The 24,037-nt window shown below is 37.9% G+C and overlaps 1 protein-coding gene and 1 non-coding gene across 2 annotated transcripts in view; both read left to right on the top strand.

The window, feature by feature from the left end:
* The window catches only part of ASH1L (ASH1 like histone lysine methyltransferase), a 162,897-nt gene that overhangs the window by 9,820 nt on the left and 129,040 nt on the right, over positions 1-24,037 (top strand). The window contains 1 exon segment of the mRNA XM_008696570.2: positions 6,306-6,826. Coding sequence (XP_008694792.2) covers positions 6,407-6,826 — 420 coding nt within the window. The 5' untranslated portion in view covers positions 6,306-6,406.
* Positions 23,834-23,940, top strand: LOC121104123. Its single transcript, XR_005836493.1, has one exon. It is a non-coding gene; the product is annotated as a U6 spliceosomal RNA (small nuclear RNA).

Here is a 24,037-nt window from a genome sequence, read left to right as displayed (position 1 = left end):
GACTAGACTGTTCTGGATTGTTTCAGTGATTTGAAGACATTCTGTAAATCCCAAAGTTACATGTGAGATGAATGTTGAATTTGTCTCTTACAGGAAAGAGATTCTAGCAGTCTTAGTTCTGTGTTTTTCCTTGGAACTATATTTTGACTTGAATATATTGTAGTAGGAACCAGAATACATTGTGTAACAACATGGCATCCTTGTCCCTGGATGGAAGAACCTAGATTATATAGATACCTTTCCAAAAGCTGTGAAAGAGTATCATTCACAAAGAACACTGCTTTCAAAGTTCAAAATCAGCGTTCTGGCAGCTGGTGTAGGGACTGGTTTTCAAGCAGTTTACATTTAGCAGATAAAAAACATTCTTTGTTGTGAAGTATCTTCAGAATTTGGATTTATCTTTACTAGAAACACTTAAATTTGGTATGTAGGGCTTGCTAGTCACGCTTTTCCAGTCTCACTGCCTAGATGGATTCAGAAAATATGCCCTTAGGCATACTATTCTTTTTCCCCTTTGATCAAGTTAGGAAAACATAATATTTCTCTATTCTTACATAAATTTCTGGAGTAGTGATCAGTGTTTTCAAATGAATTCTTTTTTAGTTTATTGATATTCTATTTATATAATAATCTGTGTCACTCAGACTCCGTTTTTCCATTTTAAAATGAAGAGAATCATGCTCTCCAAACCCTTCTCTGGAATGTGTTAAACTGAATAAGCGCTGGTAAAGATGCTTTTGAGTTCTTTGGAGGAAATAATGAAATTCTGCTTCACATGTATACATATAAAGAGTTCTGGAATTCCTTCATTATGAAAAAAATTGTAGGGAAATTTAGAAATGTGTGTACTTGTGAGTACTGAATATAAAAGCAGTTGTTGTGTGTAAATTATTTGTTTTTATTCTAGAACAGATTTGTTTTCATGACTAACCAAAAAGATGTATGGCAGGTATATCAGTTCATCACTAGTAATATGAAACCCAGGATGGGTATTAAAAATTAAGAAGCATGTGGCGGCTGGGTGGCTCAGTCTATTAAGTGTCCAACTTTTTTTTTGTAAGATTTATTTAGTTATTTTAGACAGGCAGAGTGCAGGGGGAGGGGCAGAGGAAGAGGGGGAGAATTTCCAGCAGACTCTGAGCTGAGCATGGAGTCAGACTGAGATCATGACCTGAGCTGAAATCATGAGTCAGATGCTTAACCTGCTGAGCCACCCAGGTGCCCCAAGTGTCTGACTCTTGTTCTCAGCTCATATCTTGATCCTTTTTTTTTTTTTAATTTATTTATTTGACAGAGACAGGCAGCGAGAGAGGGAACACAAGCAGGGGGAGTGGGAGAGGAAGAAGCAGGCTCCCAGCGGAGAAGCCTGATGTGGGGCTCGATCCCAGAACGCCAGGATCACGCCCTGAGCCGAAGGCAGACGCTTAATGACTGCGCCACCCAGCCGCCCCTCACATCTTGATCCTTAAGCCTACTTAAAAATAGATCAATAAGAAACAAGAAAGATTTCAGAAACAAAGGGGAGAAAAGAACTAGAAAAGGAACAAATGAAAGCCAGTAAGATATGTGCCACAAAAGACATGCAATTAATTCAAATATTTATTGAATACCTCCTATATGCCAGGTACAGTTTTAGGTGCTAGGACATTGCATTGAACTGAATGGACAAAAATCCATTTCCTGGGGGACTTTACATCCCACTGGAAAGATATAAACAATAAATACATACATTGTACACCAGATGGTGAGAAGAGCCATGGAGAAAAATAAAACAGGACAGAGTGTTAGAAGAAGATGGTGAGATGAGTATTTTTCAGTTTTATAAAGGATTGTCAGGGATTGCCGTTCTATAAGGTTACATTTAGGCAAAGGTGAAGGACATGAAAGAGCAAATTGTGCCGTTATCCAGGGAAAGCGCATTCTGGTCAGGCAGAGTAGTATTTGCAAAAGCCCTGTGGTAGGAGTATTTTACTTTATTTGAGAAACAGGAGGAGGAGATCTTTGCCCTCCCCCTTCTTGGAACTAAGCGGGGAGTTTGGTAAGAGATGGAAGAGAGGTAGACGGGATTGTACAGCAGAGTAAATAGGGCCCTTAGACCATTGTAAGGACTTTGACTTCCACTTGGAGTGAGATGGGAAGCCATTAAAGGGTGTTGAGCAGAGGAATGACATGATTTGACACAAGCCTTAAAAGGGTCACCTGGTGGCTGAGTTGAGAAGACTGTAAAGAGATACAAAGGGCTGAATCAAGGAGTAAGCCAGTGAAGAGACTTTTTTTTTTTTTTTAAAGATTTTATTTATTTATTCGACAGAGATAGAGACAGCCAGCGAGAGAGGGAACACAAGCAGGGGGAGTGGGAGAGGAAGAAGCAGGCTCATAGCGGAGGAGCCTGATGTGGGGCTCGATCCCATAACGCCGGGATCACGCCCTGAGCCGAAGGCAGATGCTTAACCGCTGTGCCACCCAGGCGCCCCCAGTGAAGAGACTTTTGCAGTAGTCCAGGTGAGATGTCATCGTTTGGATCTGAGTGGTAGCTGTCAAATTAGCGAGAAATAGATTGTGCATATACTTCAAAGGTAAAGAAGACTGCTGACTAAATGGACATGTGAGGCATGAGAAAGAGAAAGGAGTTAAGGGTGATTAAGAAGTGTTAGTATTTCTAGCTAGAGTGGTATTTATTTATTGAGATGAGGAAGCCTGTGGGAAGAACAGATGGGGGGGGGGATGAGGGAGAAGATGAATTGATTTTAGACAGGCTAAGCTTGCGGTGCCTAACTAGTAGACATCTAGGCAGTGTGTCAAGTAGGCACAGGATTCTGGAGTTCAAGGAAGAGGTCCCAGCTGACCTCCAGCTAGTGATAGAAATTTGTGAATCAACAATATTAGATGGAATTTAAGGACAAAAGATTGGATTTGATCGTTTAGCAAGTAAGTGTAGATAGGGAAGGGAAGAGCATGCCCTGGGTGCTCCAGTGTTTAATGTTTGGGGAGAAAAGGAAAAACTGGCAAAGGAGACTGAGGTTGACTAGCCAGTAAGGCAGAAGAATCCAGAGAGGGCTTCTGGAAATCAGTGCAGAGATGAAGAGGCTGTTCTGCTGTGTCACATTCTGTGGCTAGGTCAAGTAGAGGACTAAAACTCACAGGTGAACTTAGTAGTATGGAGTACATTAGTGACCTTGACCAGCAGTTTCTTTGGAGAGATGGTGGTGGAGGTGTGATTGGTGCATTCCAGAGAAAAAAGGCCAGGATTTAGAGGTGGCAAGAATGGACTGCCCTTTGAACAAGTTTTGTTACAAGAGGGGGACAGAAAAATGGGAAACTTGTAGAAGATATGGGGTCAAGAGAGTTTTCTTAGATGAGAAATATTGTAGTTTGTTTTCATGCTGATTGGTATCATTCAGAGGAAAAATGAGAAATAGATATGGTGCAAGGGAAAAAGGATAGTTGCCCTAATAAAGCTCTTGAGAAGGCAAGGAGAGTAGGTTTGAGTGCCATATATATATATATAATTTTAATTATTGTGAAGCCCAACAGGGGTCCTGAACTCACAACCCTGAGATCAAAACCTGAGCTGGGACCAAAAGTCAGATGCTTGATCAACTGAGCCACCCAGGTGCCCCAGTATATATGATAGTAGGGAAGGAAGAATCTATAGGAACAGACACACAGGAAGTGGGTAGGTATGCAGTATAGTGGGAGCTTGTGGTAGTTTTCTTCTGATTGTTTCTACTGCCATCATCAGATTGGAAGCAAAGTCAGTGAGGGTGGAGACGACTTCAAGTAGTTGTGTGGGAGAGTGGTGGATTAGGGAAACAGGTTTCAGCACTGAGGGTCCAGTTGAGGTTAGCGTTCAGGAATGTAAAGTGAGAGCAGTAAACATGGTTGTTTTTCTTAGACCAGCTTTGATAGTACAGAGACAGAAGGAGGTAAAAGATATAATTTTGAAGCTGTTACTAGTGCCATTAAGATATTGTTTATAGAAAACCACCTCAGTGAAATACATATAATAAGCATATAAGATAAAACTTGTATATAGGACTCTTATGATAACACAAGGTGAAGTCATGTAAGAAAGGAAAGGAGAAACATTTTCTACATGCTGGATACTAGATTAGAAGCTATGGGGGCCTTAAAATTCATTCATTCAGCTATTTATTAGGTACTAATATATGTGCTGTTCATCATTCTGGATGCTGGGGAAATAGTGGTGAACAAGCCAGAAGAGGTCCCTGCCCTCATGAAGCTTAACACTGTAATTACAGTGTTATTTGGGGATGTAGTTGACAAATGTGGAAGAAGAAGAAAAAAGCTGATTACTCAAATTGTAATCCTATATGGATAATAGGTATTCAGGGAAGGATCACATCAGTGCAAGCTTAAATGTAAGTGTGAAAACGTAAGTCCACAAAGCATCACCCAAAAATTTGTTTTTTGCTTTTTTAGAAAGATAATGTAGATTGGGTTACTTCCACAGTGATGTTTAGAGTAGCACTCCTTTATCAAGCACAGTAATACTTTCGCATTGAAATGTATGACTATTCACAAAAATTGTGGTAATTAAGACCAAAATAGATCCAAAGAAGGTCTGGTCAGGTTTGGTGACTAGTGAGTTATGAAAAAGCTTGTGGTTCTCAGAGTTTTAAATTTCAGGATTGTGAACCCATCGCGGACAAGATAGGACTTTGTACTTTTAGTTTTTGTTTTTTATTTTTCAGTAGAGAGAAAGCAAGCATGGGGGGTGGTAGAGGCAGATGCAGAGGGAGAAGCAGACTGCCTTCTGAGCAGGGAGCCTGATGCGGGGCTCTGTCCCAGGACCCCAAGATCATGACCTGAGCCGAAGGCAGGTGCTTAACAAACTGAGCCACCCAGGCACCCCCGGAATTTGTACTTTTAGAGGGAAAGAAAGCACATGGCACAGAAGCAGAAATGAACATGATTTGTTAGGGACAGTAAAGGAAACTGAATTGACGATGTCATAGGGGATGTGTGTTGGGAAGTAAGGAGAGCAAGTTTGAATGCTTAAGAGCTGGATTATGAACAGCCTTGAAAAGTATCATGAAGCATGTATCTGTGAAGCGTTAGACAGCAAGAATTGTCAGAGTGAGCTGATTGGAAGGTTACCCTTGCAGCTGTTTCTGTGAATGAATAGAGTGGAAACAAACTGAAGAGTTTAGTCAATTGGCCAGTATTTACTGAATACTTAATATGCTGCTACTACTATTAGTAATAATAATTAATTATTGGTACCTTCTATTGAACCCTTGCTGTGTTGCCAGGCATTGGGCTATGCATTTTACTTACATTCCTTGTAGAAGTTGTGAAATAGTTATATGATCTTTGTCCTTGAGAATCTTACAATTTTGTTGGAAAGAAGAGTCTTAAGGCACATAGTTTAAACTATGAAATATTCTACTTCATAAATGGAGTGTTCTAAGGAATAGAGTGTTCTTCTTTTTTCAGATACTTGTCCTGGATCTTGTTTGGCTATAGCCTAGAATAAAGACTAGTCTGTCAATCCTCAAGAATAGTGAATTGTTTTGGTTTTGTATTCGCTAGTCAGCCTTCTGATTATATGGTAATCTGGTTTCCTGAAGATCTTTATTTATGAGAAGGAGGTTGCCCTGTGTAGATTATTCAGATTCACAGGTAAGGTGTATATCTGTTATAATAATTTGCTCATTTAAAAATATTTTATGAATTTGGAAAAAAATATTTATGGATTTGGGGATTTAAAGCATGCCAACTGACTATTCGCTGTTAGGAAAACTTGTAAAATTAAATTTCTGTTTTTCAAGGTTTTTATAACAATTGTTATAAATCATTTATATAACAATTTTTTAATGTTTCTCTTTCTCACTAGAGTATACGTCTTGTAAATTTAGAAACTGGGTCTGTTTTGTTGAGTACTGTGTTTATAGGAGCTCAGAAATATTTTTGAATGAGTGAATGAGTGAATGAATTCAGAGTTTAATTACACAGCAGCAGCAGAGATAATTCCAGCCTAAGAGTCCTAACCTGAAAAGCCCAAAACCTCTTATAAAAGGTTGGAGCACTAAAACCAGTCCATAACATGTATCACTACAGCTTGTTTATGATAATCTGTGGAATAATAAGCTTATTCTGAAATTTTAAGTGTGTTTATAACTAAATTAACTTAAATTCATTTTGTACTGTATTTTGGTTAGTTTTAACTGTGATTTGGGGTTCTTCCTGATCTCCTTGTCCCTCTCCCCTTGTACCCATTTTTCATATTAATCAATGGTTGCTTCTATTCTGATGAATTTTTGTTATGGTTTATCCTGCAGAGAAAGAGATGCTGGATGCAAGTTTTGGAGATCCCTGTTTTTTATGGAACACAGTTCTGTAAAATTTTCATAAGCTTCCTTGGCAATAGCAGACACTTGTGATGGACCCTAGAAATACTGCTATGTTAGGATTGGGTTCTGACTCTGAAGGGTTTTCAAGGAAGAGTCCCTCTGCCCTCGGTACTGGCACGGTGGTCAGCAAGAGAGAAGGAGAGCTAGAGAACAGCACGAAAGAGGAAGAGGACCTTCGTAAGTGGAATCGGGAGAGAAGCAGTGAAGCAGGGAAGGAGGATGGTGTGACTGGTGCACAGCAGCAGTTTTCAGTGAAAGAAACAAACTTTTCAGAGGGAAACTTAAAATTGAAAATTGGCCTTCAGGCTAAGAGAACTAAAAAACCTCCAAAGAACTTGGAGAACTATGTATGTCGACCTGCCATAAAAACAACTATCAAGCACCCAAGGAAAGCACTTAAAAGTGGGAAGATGACAGATGAGAAGAATGAGCGCTGTCCTTCAAAACGGGTGAGTAGAATTGCCAGTGATACATGGTCATTGACAGTACTTGGATTTCTCAATGAATTTTTTATCTAACCTTCATACTTATGGGAAGTTTGATTTTAATCTCTGTTATTTCCAAGTAGTCTGTTTTGTGAGGCACAAGAGGCTCTGAGGCTTGTCAGGGATGTGCATGATAGCATGACCGTGAATGCATTTGTATTTCTATGGCAGACATTGGAAACGGGATATACCAGGTTATTACTCCTACATGGCATAGTGGAAAGAATACTGGCTTTGCAATTAGGAAACCTAGATTTGAATCTCACCTTCCTATTTACTAACATTGTTATAGACAAATTAACAGGGAAGAAATTGAGGCTCTAAGATGTTAAATGGCTAAAATACCACCTACCTTTTAAGGTGTTTATAAGGATCCAATTCACTAACGTGTTGAAAGTTTTTGTGGGTTTTTTGTTTGGTTTGGTTTTTAGTTTTTGTTTTTGTTTTGTTTTTGTTTTTCAAGAAGGAGGGAGAGAGTGTGAGGGGTGAGGGAAGGGCAGAGGGAGAGGGGGAGAGAGAGAATCTTAAGCAGGGCTCAATCTCACAGCCCTGAGATCATGACCTGAGCTGAAATCAAGAGTAGGTCGCTTAACTAACTGAGCCACCCAGGAGCCCCATATGTTGGAAGCTTTTGTAAAATGAATTGTTTAATACAAGGATTAATTCCTGTCACTCCTTATAAAGCAAGTTGATACATTAAAAAGTGTCCCCTCTTTCTCGTAGGCTATCCAAATGTAATAACTAATTTTTCGGGGCGCCTGGGTGGCTCAGTCAGTTAAGCGACTGCCTTTGGCTCAGGTCATGATCCCAGGGTCCTGGGATCAGGTCCCGCGTTAGGATCTCTGCTCAGTGGGGAACCTGCTTCTCCCTGTCCTTCTGCTGCTTGCCCTGTTTGTGCTCTCCCCTGCTGAGTAGGGAGCCCGGTGCGGGGCTCAGCCCCAGGACCCTGGGATCATGACCTAAACCAAAGGCAGATAGACGCTTAACTGACTGAGCCACCCAGGCGCCCCTAGCCGTTTCATACAATATCTGATTTCAGGCAATGGACACCATATGTGCCCACTTGCATATTTAAATTATATGTATATATAAGTAAAACGGTGGATCTAGGCAGAAAGAACTGGCTTAGCATTTTGGCTAAAATTGTGAAATATTCCTGACCGTGTGAAATACCTTGATTTTTACTGTTGATTACTTAACATCAAATTCATGTGCTTTCTGCATGTTACCAGAAACCATAATGATGCAGGTTCTTTGTTCTTCAAATTGCTGTGGCATCCAGAAATTTTTAATAGTTGCTATTTTTCAAAGATCATAGACATATAAAATAGCTTGGGATGTTTTATTAATAAAATGAACTGTGAATGAGTTAGATTACAAGCCAGGAAAAAATGGGTATTGTACCAATTCTTGAAAAAATTAACTGGATGAATCTTTGCTAAGTTGAGTAGCCTCCACTGAGCCTTATTTTCCTCATGAGGATATCTGTTTCTGCTGAACTCAAGGATTTTCATAAGGTTGATTGAAAAAGATTTTTATATAGACCTTTTTCCTTGATAGAGTGTTAGAGCTTATCTTCAATAGCTGGCTTATAAAAGTCTCCAGTATGATTGTCTTTAGTAATAGTTTGTTTTTTTTTTTAATAGTTCATGCTAATGATGAGGTTTTGTACTTAGTTTCACCCGAAGTACACCTTTACTTTCAATATACAGATGGTTTATATCCACACATCTTGTTTGTAGTAGAATATAGTCTGTGGTTTCTGAGGGAAGAACTGCTAGTGATAAGTTGGTGTTTATTTTTCAGATACCTGCTTTAGCATAGGATGTTGGATATATTAGTAAATTCTGCATTAGTGCTTCAGAAGTAGTGGAAAGAGCATGCATGGGCTTTTGAATCAGAACCCAGTTTAAATCCTGGCTTAATAACTACACACAGGCAATTTGGTTTATCTTACTCAGCCTTGATCTTCTCATTTATAATGTGGGACTTTGAATGCCCATCTTAAATGGTTATATACAAAATTAAATTTATATAAAGCATCTGGCATGTGACAGGTTCCTATGAATGTTTTCTTTTCCTTGTTACAGCCTGATGTAGGGCTTCACAACCTGCGGCCCCTGGGAGGGTGCGGGTGTGTGGAGTTGTCCTCACAGTGTGACAGTCTGTATAGAGTTTTGTGTTTGTTTGGATGCATTTTTACATAGCTCTCACCAGTTTCTCGAAGGAGTTCATGACTCTAAAATGATTAAGCATCCTTGGCCAAGGAAGGAAAGATGGACTATTATGAGGCATGTTGGTAGTCTTAAGAAAGTGCGGGGGCTTTGTTTTATTTATTTTAAAACAAGGCTTTTTCAAATACAACTGTAGCATTTACCCCCAATTCTTCAAAAGTATTTGGGTTTTTGTCAGTGTTGCTTTTAAAGTAGATATTACAGGGCGCCTGGGTGGCTGCCAGTTAAGTGTCTGACTCTTGATTTCAGCTCAGGTCATGATCTCAGGGTTGTGAGATTGAGCCCCACGTCTGGCTCTGTGCTGGGCACAGAGCCTGCTTAAGATTCTCTCTCTCCCTCTCTCCCTCCATGAAAAAATAAAATAAAAAAATAAAGCAAATATTAGGCCTTACATTTCTAATAAAAACAAATATAGATCATATATTTTATCTCTCCATAGAATTTTTCTTTGAGCAATATTCAGAGAGCAAAAACAAGACCCTCTGAAAAAATAAGTTATTTGCTGTTATGAATAGTACTGAATGATTGCTGTTTATGTAATTTTTTTAACTGTTTATATAATTTTTAAAAGCAAAACCCAAGTTCAGTTCCATGAGTGAAATTTTTCTTTTTCTCAATTTATGTGACATACTGTTAAATTTATAGTTTACTCATGAACTTTGTTATTTAGAGGGATTCAAATATGTCACTAATTATGAAAAATTTCAATTCATTGTTTAGGAACTGGCACATTAACAACTGGAGTTTGACGTTTAGTTCATTCTTTTGAGAAAGTATTAGAGGATGATGCTTTTAATGTCTTTCATTTGAAGTTATATCATAGATTTTAAGGGTCCTCATTCTGTTCTTATTTAATGTATTTATAATGTATTTAATATGTTTTTTAATTTAATGTGTTTTTAAAGACATAACTGATTTACAGTGCTGTGTCCTTGGTGTGAAGGCGTACTTGGTTTATGTTTCAATAATTTTGAGACTTACCTTTCTTTTTATTACATTTTGGCAAAACTGAAAAATTTCATATTAATGATAATAATAATTGAGTGTTGGAAGGTATCTAGGGAAACAAGCTCTCCTCTCATCCACTGCTGCTGTTGAATAAATTGGTATGGCACTTTTTTAATTGTGCTGTTCTTTTGTTGGTGAGTTTTCTGGGTTTATACATTCTGCATATAAGACTTGCTAATATTAACTCCCCCTGTGTGGGTTGTCTTCCCACTCTCTTGATAAGTGTCCTCTGATGCACAAAGGTTTTCAGTTTTGATGAACTCCAGTTTATCTATTTTTCTTCTATTGCCTGTGCTTTTGGTGTCCTATCCAAGAAATCACTGTCAAATCCAGTTTAATGAAGATTTTCCTCTATGTTTTTTTCAGGTTTTATCATTCTTGCCCTCTGAATTCAGAAACTAATACTTTGGACATGGGAAGCTATTATTAAAAATGTCGTGTGTAGAGGCACCTGGGTGACTCAGTGAATTAAGCATCCGACTCTTGATTTTAGCTCAGGTCATGATCTCAGGGTGGAGAGATTGAGGCCACTGCGCCCCACACCGGGCTTCGTGCCATGTGTGGAGCCTGCTTAAGATTCCCTGTCTCCTTTTCCCTCTGCCCCTCCCCCACTAAAAATAAAATAAAATAAAATAAAATAAAATAAAATAAAATAAAATAAAATGTGTAAGAGTATAGATATTGGACCAGAAAATATTATTTCATTAGGTAATAAACTCCTATGATTCAGAATTTAAGAGATAAAAAGGAAACAATGAAATACTATTAACCGTCATTACCCTTCTCCCCCTCTGAGAAAATCTATTTTGGAATCCCCTTTTAGACAATCTCGTGATAACCCCTTAGCAACTGCGATAATGATTAAGCAGAACAACCATTTCTCAGTCAAAATGAAGAAAACTGATCTGTATATTGAATGCATTTTCAGGTTAACATTTACACTTGGAAAATAATACCGCATTAAGAACTAGTTGTTTTTATTTTTTATTTTTATTTTATTTTTTAAAATTTTATTTATTTATTCGACAGAGAGACATTGAGAGAGGGAACACAAGCAGGGGGAGTGGGAGAGGGAGAAGCAGGCTCCCCAGTGAGCAGGGAACCTGATGCAGGACTCTATCCCAGAACCCTGGGATCATGACCTGAGCCCAAGGCAGACACTTAACTGATTGAGCCACCCAGGCACGCCAAGAGCTAGTTGTTTTGAAACCAAAATTGTTGCAAAGAATTTTCCGGGAAAATAACTCCAACATTAAGTCTGTAATATCTCCCACAAATATATTATGTATATACAGGCAAATACATGTGTCTCCCTCCTCCCCCATTAAAAAATATAAATAGTTGGTTGGGGCTCCTGGGTGGCACAGCGGTTAAGCGTCTGCCTTCGGCTCAGGGCGTGATCCCGGCGTTATGGGATCGAGCCCCACATCAGGCTCCTCCACTGGGAACCTGCTTCTTCCTCTCCCACTCCCCCTGCTTGTGTTCCCTCTCTCGCTGGCTGTCTATCTCTGTCAAATAAATAAATAAAAAATCTTTAAAAAAAAAAAAAAAAAAAAAAAATATAAATAGTTGGGGCACCTTCGTGGCTCAGTGGGTTAAGCATCCAACTCTTGATTTGGTTCAGGTCCTGGTCTCTTGTTCCTGGGATTGAGCCCCACATCGAGCTCAGTGGGGAGGGAGCTCAGTCCGGAATCGGCTCCTCCCTTTCCCTCGGCCCCTCCCCGCACTGTGGGCCTGCTCTCTCAAATAAATAAATAAAATCTTTTTTTTTTTTTTTTTTAAAGAAAAAACAGGGTGGCTCAGTCAGTTGTGTGGCTGCCTTTGGCTCAGGTCATGATCTCAGGGTCCTGAGATCGAGCCCCACATCAGGCTCTCTGGTCAGCAGGGAGTCTGCCTCTCTCTCTTGCTCCCCCTTGCTCATGCTCAGTCTCTCTCTCTGTCAAATAAATAAAACCTTTAAAAAAAATTTTCCTATAAAAATTTGGATTTTGTTGTCTTGCCACTTCATGTGGTATCTGTCATTTCATAAGTTGTCAGAATGGTTTATTCATTCTTCTGTAGCAGCATTTTAGAAAGTGAAAGTAGAGGTGGAAGTTATAGGATTTACCTACATTTATTATACATGAACTTAAAAGGAGAAGAGGTAGTGGTATCTTCCTTTCTGGCATTTAAACAAAATTCCAGTTTTGGAATTGTGCAGCATGTATGTACAGTTATATGTGATCTTAGTTTACTTAGGATACTAAGCCAAAAAAAGGTACTTTTGTGACAAATGAAAAATACCCAAAATATCTGTTTCCTGTGGCAGGTGATTAAAACTAAACCTGTTTGAGCTTAATGGGATTGGGGTCTCTTTCAATACCACCATACACTGATTACAATTTAGGTTGCAGAGCATTGAACCTCTAGTACTATGTTGACTAACATTCTGCCAGTGTCATTTTAGCCTAGTTGAGTGGATTTAATGAGCACAGTAGATTATAAATAAAATTTACAGCACTAATTGTAATTTTCCTCCAAAAGATAGTTTTCTGTTTGGAAAAGAAATGCCTGTGCCGATGTAAAAGATTCTTTAGGAAACAGCTCATTGAAGTGGTAATTTCGAATTTCAGTGAAGTGATTTTTATGGAGAGTTATTAAAACCCACATGAATCCAGGTATTCTAATTAAGTCCTGTTGGTCTGAGATTTTATTAAATTACAGAATTCATAGATCAATGTTTCTTTAATAAGAAAATATACGGATAATAGTATCTCAGCTCTTGGTTAGTATAGTTAATTTGCCTAGCAGTTTTTAAATTGCTGCACACAAATCCCTGTTGTTTTGAAATGAAATGTTGTGGAAAAAATGGGTTAGATACTACCTAGGTTTTGGCTTTTCTTTCTTTCTTTCCTCCCCCCGCCCCCCTGAAAGAGAGAGAGGGGTAGAGTGTGCATGAGCGGGGTGGGGGGGGGTAGGGGCTGGGGCAGAAGGAGAGGGAAAGAGAGAATCTTAAGCAGGCTCCATGCCCAGCGCAGAGTTATGATATGGGCCTGGCTCTCACGACCCTGAGATCATGACCTGAGCAGAAATCAAGAGTCAGAGGCTTAACTGACTGAGCCACCCAGGCACCCATGTCTATTACGCTTTAGATAACTGGTCAAGGAATTAATAATTTACTTGAATTACTTATATTTACTTGTATTACTTATATTACTCATAATTGTACTTTTCACAAAGGAAGATCAAGTTTTGTATCACTTAATTTTAAATGTAATCTCTAGTCTAGCCTCACAGTATTCTTTATCTATTTCTCCATAAAATATTTGAGTGCCTATCCTGTGCAGTAAATAGGTTATTATCATGTGATAACATCCATAATAAAAATACATACAGAGTACTTAGGAATTCACAGAATCATTGGGAGGAGGTGGGTGGAAGTTATGCAAGGAAAGCTTTACAGAAGGTTCATATTCAGAATTAGGTATTGGCATCTGTTAGGATTTGCTAGAAAGAGATGGGCTTTGTTGGGCAAAGTAAATATAAGGGCAGAGGCAAAGTTAGCATGTCTCACAGACATTTGTCAGTTGTGGTATAGGATAAAAATATGAAAGCCCTTTAGTGTAGGCGAGTCCTGAGAAAATAGAGTGGAGGACTAGTTGGGGTACTTACATGTTCTGCTTTCTTAGTGTTGCACTCAAAACTTAGGGAAAGTCCATTTTTTGTCTGCATTTTCTTCTTAAGAAACTTGGGTTGAAGTTTCTTCTCTGTTCTTACAAAGTGTTTCAGTTTTTCAACCATGTAGTGTTGCTTCTAACATAAAATTTTTTTAAAAATTGCATGACCATACCCATTTGTTTTTAAGGGGTTTTTTCCTTTGTTTTTCAAGTTCTAAAATTTTGTTGTTGTACTTTACATTACTATTCCTTTTAGAAAGAGGAAACATTTTAAAGTTAAAATTGCTTTTTTGGAAGGTTTTTTTGAGAAATTTGGAATTATTTATGGTTGTAGTTAGTAGGAGCCCTATCATTTATAGCTGTCGTGTTAAATCTTACCAAGGTGTAGTACCTGAATTTTATTTTACAGATCTGTTAATAGTGAACTACCTTGGTCTTTCGTGCAGGAATGAAAGTCAAGCAGGAATAATATTGGGGCAGAGTGGTGCCGCTTCTTGAGCACACAGAACTGCAACAGCAGGTGGCATTAGAGATCAGGTTTAAGATGAGTTGCAAGGATTTAACTATTAAAGGAGAAAGGGAGATGAAGTGTATTGGGGGCTCAGGATACAGCTGGCAAAGCTCAACATGACCGTTCATGGTGTGTTGGTTTGTTTAAAGATTTTTTTTTTAAACCAACTACTTCATAATGGAATTCTGCTTCACAGAATTAAGAATTCTTTTTTCCAGAAGAAAAGGAACTTGTATGTCTAATATCCCCCTCTCCCCTCACAACTAAAAGGTGGGAAAATATGAGGGCATTATCCAAGAGCTATATAATAACCTTCACCTTTTTGTTATAAATGGGTATCACTTTGTACCAACAAGTACCTAATGTCAGGAGTTAAGAGAAGTATATAAGATGGTGTGAAGACCTACCAAGGAAGGGAGTGAATGGTTGTTTTCACGTTAACTGTGACTTTCTTGGAACCCTTTAATATAGGTATGTGTCTTCAAGCTGGATTATGGTGTTCCTAAGGCTTTCGTTTATCCAGAGTCTATTATCTAAATTGTGATTATACAGATTAGCAAAAGAAGATAATATGAACAAAGATGTTAGAAATGGTAACATTGGTAAAGTCAGATAGTAACCACTACTCACTCTTTAAACAAAATAGGTTCTGAACTATTAAATTTGATCTTTTTCTACTCTTTATTTTTTAACAGCTAAGTTTTTATCTACTATGTATATTTTACCATCAGTTTTGGAAAACATGTCAAAGTCAAGTATACAAGCTTGCAGTAAAAAGTTCTGCTACTGTGTTAGGAAGTCAGAGTTTAGGTGTGCAAAGGCATTCTGACACAAATGTGCAGATGGTAGATAGGTATACTAGAATATTTTAGCTATTTTTAGCCAAGCTACAAGGAATTAGTAACACCTCAGAATATATGTGAACGGAGAAAGATGATTCTAACAATTGCAGAGTTCAGTAATAACTTTTCACAGTAACAACAGTGAAATAAGATAGAACCTGCTTCTGAACCCCACCTTTTTTTTTTTTGCCAAAATTGCTGAGTGCGATTATCCCATAGTTCCTTGTCTAGCTCTTCATGGCATGGATAGGAGCTACAGAAGACTGCTGAGGAAATCACAGATTGATACTGACAATTAGAAGCCTTAGGCAAAAGGGTGCTTGGTCACTTTTCTTTAAGCTGCATATTGATTGTGACTACTAGGAATTATCAGACAACTGGAAATTCTCCTGTGCTTACTTGGTGACACATTTTTCTGTTAGTTGCAATCTCAGGAAGTAAATTAGCTAACCTAAAAATGAAAAATTAGAAAAATTTGTTACTGAGTTATTAAATAAAAAGCAAAAAGAAAAAAGTTTCGTATGCAATAGAGAAAGGAAGGAGGATGAGAGGGTAGAAAGACTCAGCTCACATGTCACCCAGTTCTACGAAAGGTTCCCTGAGCTGTAACCTCTGTGCTTCCACTGCAGATATTGCTGTTTTATAACTTGTGTCACATTGTAGTGCAATTATTAGTTTGTCTTTTGTTTAGTAGTGAATGAATTTTCCTTGAGTGTCAGGGTGATCATTTTAGTTTTTGCATTTAAGGATCACAAACCATGCTTAAAAAATAGGTCATTAAGATTACGGACTGGGTGTTAAGATCTGTAAGCATTAAAAAAAAAACAAAAACAAAACAGCACCACCACCAAAAATATACCCCTTAACATTTAGCTTGAGCATAAGAGGATTTGTTTCTGTAGCCCTAAGATGGTGCTTTTGCATATATTTTCCTAACTGAACTACTCATAAATATTTTCTTCTTTCAGTTACTAAAAGCGTGTATTAAAACTTTTAGGTCTATTTAAAACTATAGTTTGCTACTTTTAAGAAATTAGTGTTCTTACCTATGGCTGTTTCATGAATTTCCTGGTAAATCACAACTTCGGTGACTACCCTTAGAAAACCCATTCATCTTATAATCATCTTATAGTAGGTCGAACAAAACCTTTCTTCATTTTACCACAACACAGAGTGATAAACTAAGCTGTCTGCAATATCTCCATTCAAAAACAACCCCACATTAGGTTCTTAGTTTAAGAAAACATTTTTAGATGTCAGACACCTTTTCAAAGCATTTAACACATCTTAGTGACTCATCCACTAAAAGATGGTACAAGATGAGCCCAAGTGACGCTGTTTTTTTGTTGCTACTGTCAGGTGTTGTTTATCCTGGTGCCTTTTTTTTTTTTTTTTTCCTTTTTAACCAGTTTTTCATGTTTAGGCTCCTTAGCTCTATCCAGGGAATAGGAGGTTACATTCTCTCATCTTACCTGCACCTTGTGAGTTAAGTGTCATCTGTGAGTGTCGTCTTTCTTGTACCAACTTATGAAAAGGTCCAGAATGTAGGTCTACATTATCCACTGCTGTTTTTCCACTCCCGTGTTCTTGTTGACAAAAGTTATTCACGCTGGAAGACCTGATGGTGTATAGGTATCTCCAGGTCCTGCTTTGAACGGAGTGCTGTTGTCTTACCTTCATGTTGATTGTTTATTTTGGAAGCTGCTTGAGCTAGTTATGTTGTAGTAGAGAAGGGGAAAGCAGTTGGCACAGAGCTCAGCTTCTCCCTGGCAGCAGCTATTATGCAAATTCTCATGATCTTCACATAGCAGTAAAGCCGTCTTTTCTCCCTTTCCATACACAAACAGCTAAGGGGGCAGCATCGATCTTTTTAAGCCTTGGAGACAAAATAAGATGCCACTCTTTTCCCAAAATATCGTCCATTATGGAAACATCTGCTCCCGTAAATGGAGGGGGAAGCAGGTATCTTCTATTGCACTGTGAATTCAGACTATCCTAGTCAGTTTCATCAGGTTCATCCTCAATTCTTTCATTTTGTAGTAGACACTTCTCTAATCAGTGCTGCATTTGGCTGATTGAGCAATTCACTTTCTCTTAAAGTGTTGGGTGTTAAGGATATCTGCTTGAGTCTGTATCGTGGTTTGTTTGAGTGGTGTACAAAGAGGTACCGTGAATGTGAATATTTCTCATTTCATTGTTGATCTTGCTAATGGAAAAAGTCATTTTTGAACCGAATTCAAAGAAGGCATAGCTTTCCTTAAGTCCCAGGGAATTAAGCCTAAATATCATCATGCTGACTTGCTAACTCACATGCTGCCTTTTATGGTTGCCTGTTCGTGTCTTTTATTTCATTTTAATGACCATAAATCACTCCAGAGATGCTCACGTACAGACTGCTCCATAAGTGCACATTGCTAAGTAATTTCGAGATATAGCTGCATGGAAACAAATGAAGACTTTTGGGGAGACATCAGAATTAAAGGCCTTATAAGATGAGATAACAAAACCTAGGGATTTTATGAAACTGAATGAGCCAGCCAGATGCCCCTATATTTCTAATTTCTAACATAGTTTTACGAATAACTTATGTTTCTTACTATCATTGGGGAAAATTTTGTCCATAAACCTTTTTCTTTATATTTTTTAGTGATTGTCCTAGAGTTTGCAATACACAGTTACAACTATGCCAAGTCCACTTTCAGATAACACTGTCACTTCATGGGTACATCTTAATAACAAAATAACCCAAATTCCTCCCTCCCCTCTTTTGTATCATCACCATTGTTCATTTCACTTATGTATAAGGATATATATATAAAATCATACCTTGTCAGATACATTGTTGCTATTATTTTAAACACACTTATCTTTTACATCGATAAGAATAAGAAAAATAAAAGCTTATATGTTACCTGCACTTTTTCCTTTCTCAGTGGTCTTCCTTTCTTTATGTAGATCTGAGTTTCTGAACTGTCGTTTTCCTTCTCTCAAAAACTTTTAACATCTTGCAAAAGCAGGTCTGCTGGATACAAATTCCCTCAATTTTTTTTTTAAGATTTATTTATTTATTTATTTATTTATTTATTTATTTATGTGACAGAGAGACAGCCAGCGAGAGAGGGAACACAGCAGGGGAGTGGGAGAGGAAGAAGCAGGCTCCCAGCAGAGGAGCCTGATGTAGGACTCCATCCCGGAACGCCAGGATCACGCCCTGAGCCAAAGGCAGACGCTTAACGACTACGCCACCCAGGCGTCCCAAATTCCCTCAATTTTTGTTTGTCAGTGAAAGTCTTTGTTTCTTCTCCACTTTTAAAGTGTAGTTTCACAGGGTACTGAATTCTAGGTTGGTGATTTTTTTCTTCTAACATTTTAATTTCAGTCCACTGTTCTTGCTTGCATGGTTCCAAAAAGTTAGATATAATTCTTACCTTTGCTTTTCTGTAGGCAAGGTGTTTTTCCCATCTGTCTTCTTTTCAGGATTTTTCCCTTTGTCTTTGATTTTTTTTCCTTTTTTCTTTTCTTTCTTTCTTTAAAAAAATTGCTTTGTTTGTTTGTTTGTTTAAAGAGAGCAAGTGGCACAGGGACAGGGAGAAGTGTGCTCCCCACGCAGGGAGCCTGATGTGGGGCTCTATCTGAGGACCCTGGGATCATGACCTGAGCCCAAGGCAGACACTTAACCGACTGAACCACCCAGGTGCCCCTTTATCTTTGATTTTCTATAGTTTGAAGATGATGTGTGTAGGGATAGGGTTTTTGTTTTGTTTTGTTTTGTTTTGTTTTGTTTTGTTTGCAGTTACCTGCTTACTGTTCTTTGAGCTTTCCGGACTTGGTTTGGTGGCTGGTATAAAATTAGGGAAATTATCAGTCATTGTTTCAAATATTTTTCCTGTTCCTTTCTCTCTTCTTCTTATATTCCCATTATGCAGATGTTACATTGTTGTCCCACAGTTCTTGGGTCTTCTGTCCTTTTCTCTCTCTCTCTCTCTCTCTCTCTCTTTGGTTTTTAGTTTTGGAGGTTTCTGTTGAGTTAGGCTTAAGCTTGGAGATTCTTTCCTCAGCCATGTTTAGTCTACTAAGGAGCTCATCAGAGCCATTCTTGATTTTTTTAGTGTTTCTGTTCTCTGAAACTCTTTTTGTTTGTTTCTTAGAATTTTCACCTCTCTGCTCACATTGCGCATCTGTTCTTGCATGTGTTATCAATTAGCATATTAATCATAGTTGTTTTAAATTCCTAGTCTGATACTTCTAACATTCCTATAATATTTAAGCCTGATTTTTTAAAAGATTTATTTATTTATTTTTGAAAGAGAGCGCGCATGTCCAAGCATGTGGTTGGGAGGGGGAGAGAGAGTCCCAGCCGACTCAGCACTGAGCTTGGAGCCTGAGGTGGGGCTCTGTCTCACAACCCTGAGATCACCACCTGGGCTGAAACCCAGAGTTGGCTCTTTAACCGACTGAGCTACCCAGGTGCCCTGAGCCTGATTTTAATGCTTTCTCTGTCTTCAGACTGTATTGTCTTTTAGTATGTCTTGTAATTTTTTCTTCATAGGTGGGCATAAGGTACTGGGTAAAAGGAATTGCTCTCTAGACTTGTAGTGATGTGGTGATAAGGTATGAGGGGAGAGGAGGGGAGGGGAGGTGTTCTTTAGACTTCAGTCTTTTAGGGAGCCTGTACTTCTAGACTGAACTTCACAAATGCTTCTGTTTCCCCCTCTCCTCTTGAGGTAGGACAGGATGGCTAGAGTAGGCTAAAGTTGGGTGTTTCCCTTCCCCCAAAGCAGTTAGGCTTTGTTAAATTCTAACACATTAGGCTCTGCTTAGTAGCGTCTCCTGAGGGCAGACCTTGTCAGTAGAATGCTCTGACATATTTCAAAATGGTTACCTTTCCCCCTCCTCCTGTGGGAAGTGGGGGGGGGGGATTTTTTCAGTGTGAGAATCTGGTACAGATGCAGGAGCTAAAACTCAAAATGGGGGATCTCAGTGGCTGATTCTTCCTGGAGTTTTCAGCTCCCAGACATCTGTGCACTAAGCCTCTCACAGTTTGCCAATTAAAATTCAGGGCTACCCTGTCACTGCTTCCCATCAATGTCTCAGCTCATGGTTTTCTGCTCTGGTAAATTAGGGCTCTCTGTCGGTCACTCCAGTTCGGGTGGCAGTAGTAGTTTGCCCTATGACCTCACTTCCAGTATGGATCTAAGAAGATCTGTTGATTTTTCAGTTTGTTTATTAGCTTTTTACTTTTTGTTAGGATGGAGTGGCAACATTCTAAATTCTTAATAAACCTTGTATCTGTGAACATTGCAATGGAGGTGTGTGTGATTGGTTTACAAGGTAATAGAGTTGTCTGAGTTTCCATCTGCATCTCAGCTTTCGTTGCATGAACACTAGTTTCAGTATCTGCCATGTAATAGAACAATAGGTAGGAGGAACTTTCCAGCAGGTAACCTTCACACATTCACACACACTCCTAACGCACAACACTGTTCCAGTGATTTCCAGTAAACAGACTATTTTGAATAAGTTTTCCTATGTTCATATTGTTGTTTGTAGAGTAATATTAGAGCTTTCTATATTTCAAAAACTCTTCTTTTAACGTAATAAGTCCAGCCTTCCTGTTTCATTAAGTAGATGGAAACTTAATTTCAAAATCTCTAGTGTAACAAGAATGATGTAAATAGCCTACTACTGTATTTCTGTTTACAGATAGTAAGTCTGTGCTCTAATTCTCTAAACATACAACTTGAAGATGTGAACAAGATGGTTGTTTTGTTTTTTTTTTAAAGATTTTATTTATTTATTTATTTATTTGAGAGAAAGAGTACGAGCAGGGGCAGGTAAAGAGAGAGAAGGAAAAGGACAAGCAAGGGAGCCTGACGTGGGGCTAGATCCCAGGACTCTGGGATCATGACCTAACCTGAAGTCCGATGTTTAACAGACCAAGCTACCCACTCGCCCCTGAACAGAACATTCTCCTCTTATAATTCCCAAATCGTTCATAGTCTTCACTATGTTTGTTCTATTGTCAATCTTAATTAAACAATAATTTAACTTATTTTTTGTTTCTTTATTGGTTTTCCATTCTGTACAGTTTATTTTAGTCAGATTCATTCTGTTGTTAAGCAGTGTGAGATGCAGCTTTCACCAAAAACCAAAGCAGAAGTTTTATCATCTCATGTTGCCAAGCTTGCATGTTTTTTATATTTCTGAATGTTTGATGTGCAAGAAATAGAAGTAGCGTATCTAATCATATTCACATTTTGTTTACAGTTGAATGAGATTTAGGAACAAGTTTTTCAATGGGATGTTTTCTCAGAGGAACTTTGTGGGCAGATCTCAAAAAAATATTTATCAACTACTGAAAATGAATGTCAGTCTGTAGCAGTGCTTATTCAGATTTCAGGCGTCCTGAATCATATTCATGAAGATATCTTAAAGCATTTAATTTTTTTTTGTGGAGTAAGAGCCACACTTGTTGCAGATATTTTATTTTCCTCTAACATTTTCTACTTTTTAAAAATACTATTCTTTATGTCCAGATCAAAGGTTGTTATGATGGGTGAAGATGATTTATTTTGGACTTTCTGTCGTGAAACTTTGAGTTGACATGCTTTTAATTAATTTTCACATAACATGAAAAATTGCTAAAGGTATTTTCCTTGAAAGTTCCAAGGATTAAAGAGAGTAAAACATTTTACTTAAAAGTTAATGTTTAATGTTATTTTGCTTAGTGCACTGAAATTCTAAGGTGAGAATTATGATATAAATGCAATTCTGTTATTCTGTCTTTTATGATTATTTAAATTCTATTAGCATCTATTTACTTAATTTTAAAATTTGATACTAATTTAGATAACTTACTCGTTATATTGTCAGTTTCCTTGTTTATTTATTTGATAGTTCTTGTTTTAGAACATGAAACTAACAGCTTTTGTGATTAAGTATTTCAGCATTTCAGTTCTGCAATAATACATCGACCTCTGCTTATTAAATGTTAATATATGATACCCATAAAGAAGTTCTTCATGTTTCAAATGGAATTCTTAACCTTTATTTGAACGTGAATATTCAAATAATACCACATATCCGAGCGTCATCCCTTATTTGTATTACTGACAATGTTAGACTGATTATAATTTCTAGTAATTTATTATGTTGATTACTCCTAAGTTTTATAATACCAGAAAGAACATGAAAGTAAGCGTTTAGTTGTTTGGCTTTCTTGAGACTAAAGCCAAACTTCGTAAAAATCTGCCTTCAAGTATAAATCCATAATATCTTTTAGAAGGAGATATTTTAAAATATTTTTGTAATTTTTATTCTTTTCCTGTCTTCCTCTTTGTAACTTGCCCTCCCGTTAAATTCTGTGAATATGTTTCTTGAGGTCTCATTTATTTTCTTCATTCTCCTTCACTTCTTGGTAGTCACTCATAGTAGGCAAAGTATAAAAGCCCTATCTTTTCTTTTCTTTTGTTTTCTTTCTTTCTTTCTTTCTTTTTTTTTTTTTTTAGATTTTATTTATTTATTTGATAGAGACAGCCAGCGAGAGAGGGAACACAAGCAATGGGGAGTGGGAGAGGAAGAAGCAGGCTCCCAGTAGAGCAGGGAGCCTGATGTGGGGCTTGATCCCAGGACCCTGGGATCACGCCCTGAGCTGAGGGCAGACGCTTAACAACTGAGCCACCCAGGCACCCCAAAAGCCCTATCTTTTAGCATTTGTTTCTTCCCTTATTCTAGTGAGTTTGAACATGTTTTCTTGTTCTGCTATTTAATTCTCTTTGAATTGTCTGTTCATATCTTTGTTCCTTTTTAGATACTGTTTTTTGTTGTTGTTATTTTTTAAAAGCTCTGTCTCAGTGGGGAGCCAAGGTGGTTCAGTTGTTTAAGGGTTGGACTCTTGGATTCAGCTCAGGTCATGATCTCAGAGTCTTGAGATCGAGCCCTGCATTGGGCTACCTGCTGAGTAGAGGGTCTGCTTCTCTCCCTTTCCCTCTGCTGCCCCCCCCAACTCATGCTCACTCGCTCACTCACTCACTCTCTCAGATAAGTAAATAAAATAAATCTTTTTTTAAAAGGCTATATCTCAGTGTTTTCCTTTATATATGTTTTTGTTACCTTCCTCCCAGAAAAATACACCCCTGTCTAGAGAAGAATTTAAAATTGATCTGCATTTTATTCTAAGCCTACTCAAGGTAAGGAGTTGGAAGCAGGAGTCTTAGGGTCTGTACCCTCAGTGAAGCACCTCTAAGAAGAGTTCAGAATTAAACATAGAAAAAAAATATCCCAAGAAAGTTATCCATCATGAGCAGCAAGAACCCAAACACAGCTAACAACAGGATTAAATTCTGCCGGAGCGTCAAATAATACAGTTGTTGAATTAAGAATGTCAAGTATTTGGGAATCCTGGCTGGCTCAGTCGGTGAAACATGGGACTCTTGATCTCGTGGTCATGAGTTTAAGCCTCAGGTTGGGCATAGAGTTTATTTAAAAAAGAAATAAATAAACAAAAAGTTGTGAATCTTCCCTTAACAAAAAGAATATAAAGTATTTGAAATGATTATAGACTTAAAAGATTATAAGCAAGAGGTAAGAATAAACCTTTAAGAAGAAGATAACCAGGCAGATTTTCAAAAGACGCCAGTGAAATATATTTTCTGGATATGTTGAACAGTTTATTTTCATGATTGAAAAAAGTGCACCCATTTACATTTAAAGACTCAGTAGTGCTTGTTTTGGCAGCACATAGAATAAAATTAGAAAGATACAGAGAAGACTAGCATGGCCCCTGGGCAAGGAAGACACTCAAATGTACGAAGTGTTCCTAAATAAATAAAGGCTCAGTGAACAATAGTTTAGCTTTCAATTTAGACACAGCTGTGGAGAGAATAGTGAACTGGAAAATAGTATTGAGAAAATTACCCAGAATG

This window comes from Ursus maritimus, unplaced genomic scaffold, assembly GCF_017311325.1.
Source record: "Ursus maritimus isolate PB19 unplaced genomic scaffold, ASM1731132v1 scaffold_2, whole genome shotgun sequence".
Taxonomy (NCBI): Eukaryota; Metazoa; Chordata; class Mammalia; order Carnivora; family Ursidae; genus Ursus; species Ursus maritimus.
This window is presented reverse-complemented; position numbering and strand designations above follow the sequence as displayed.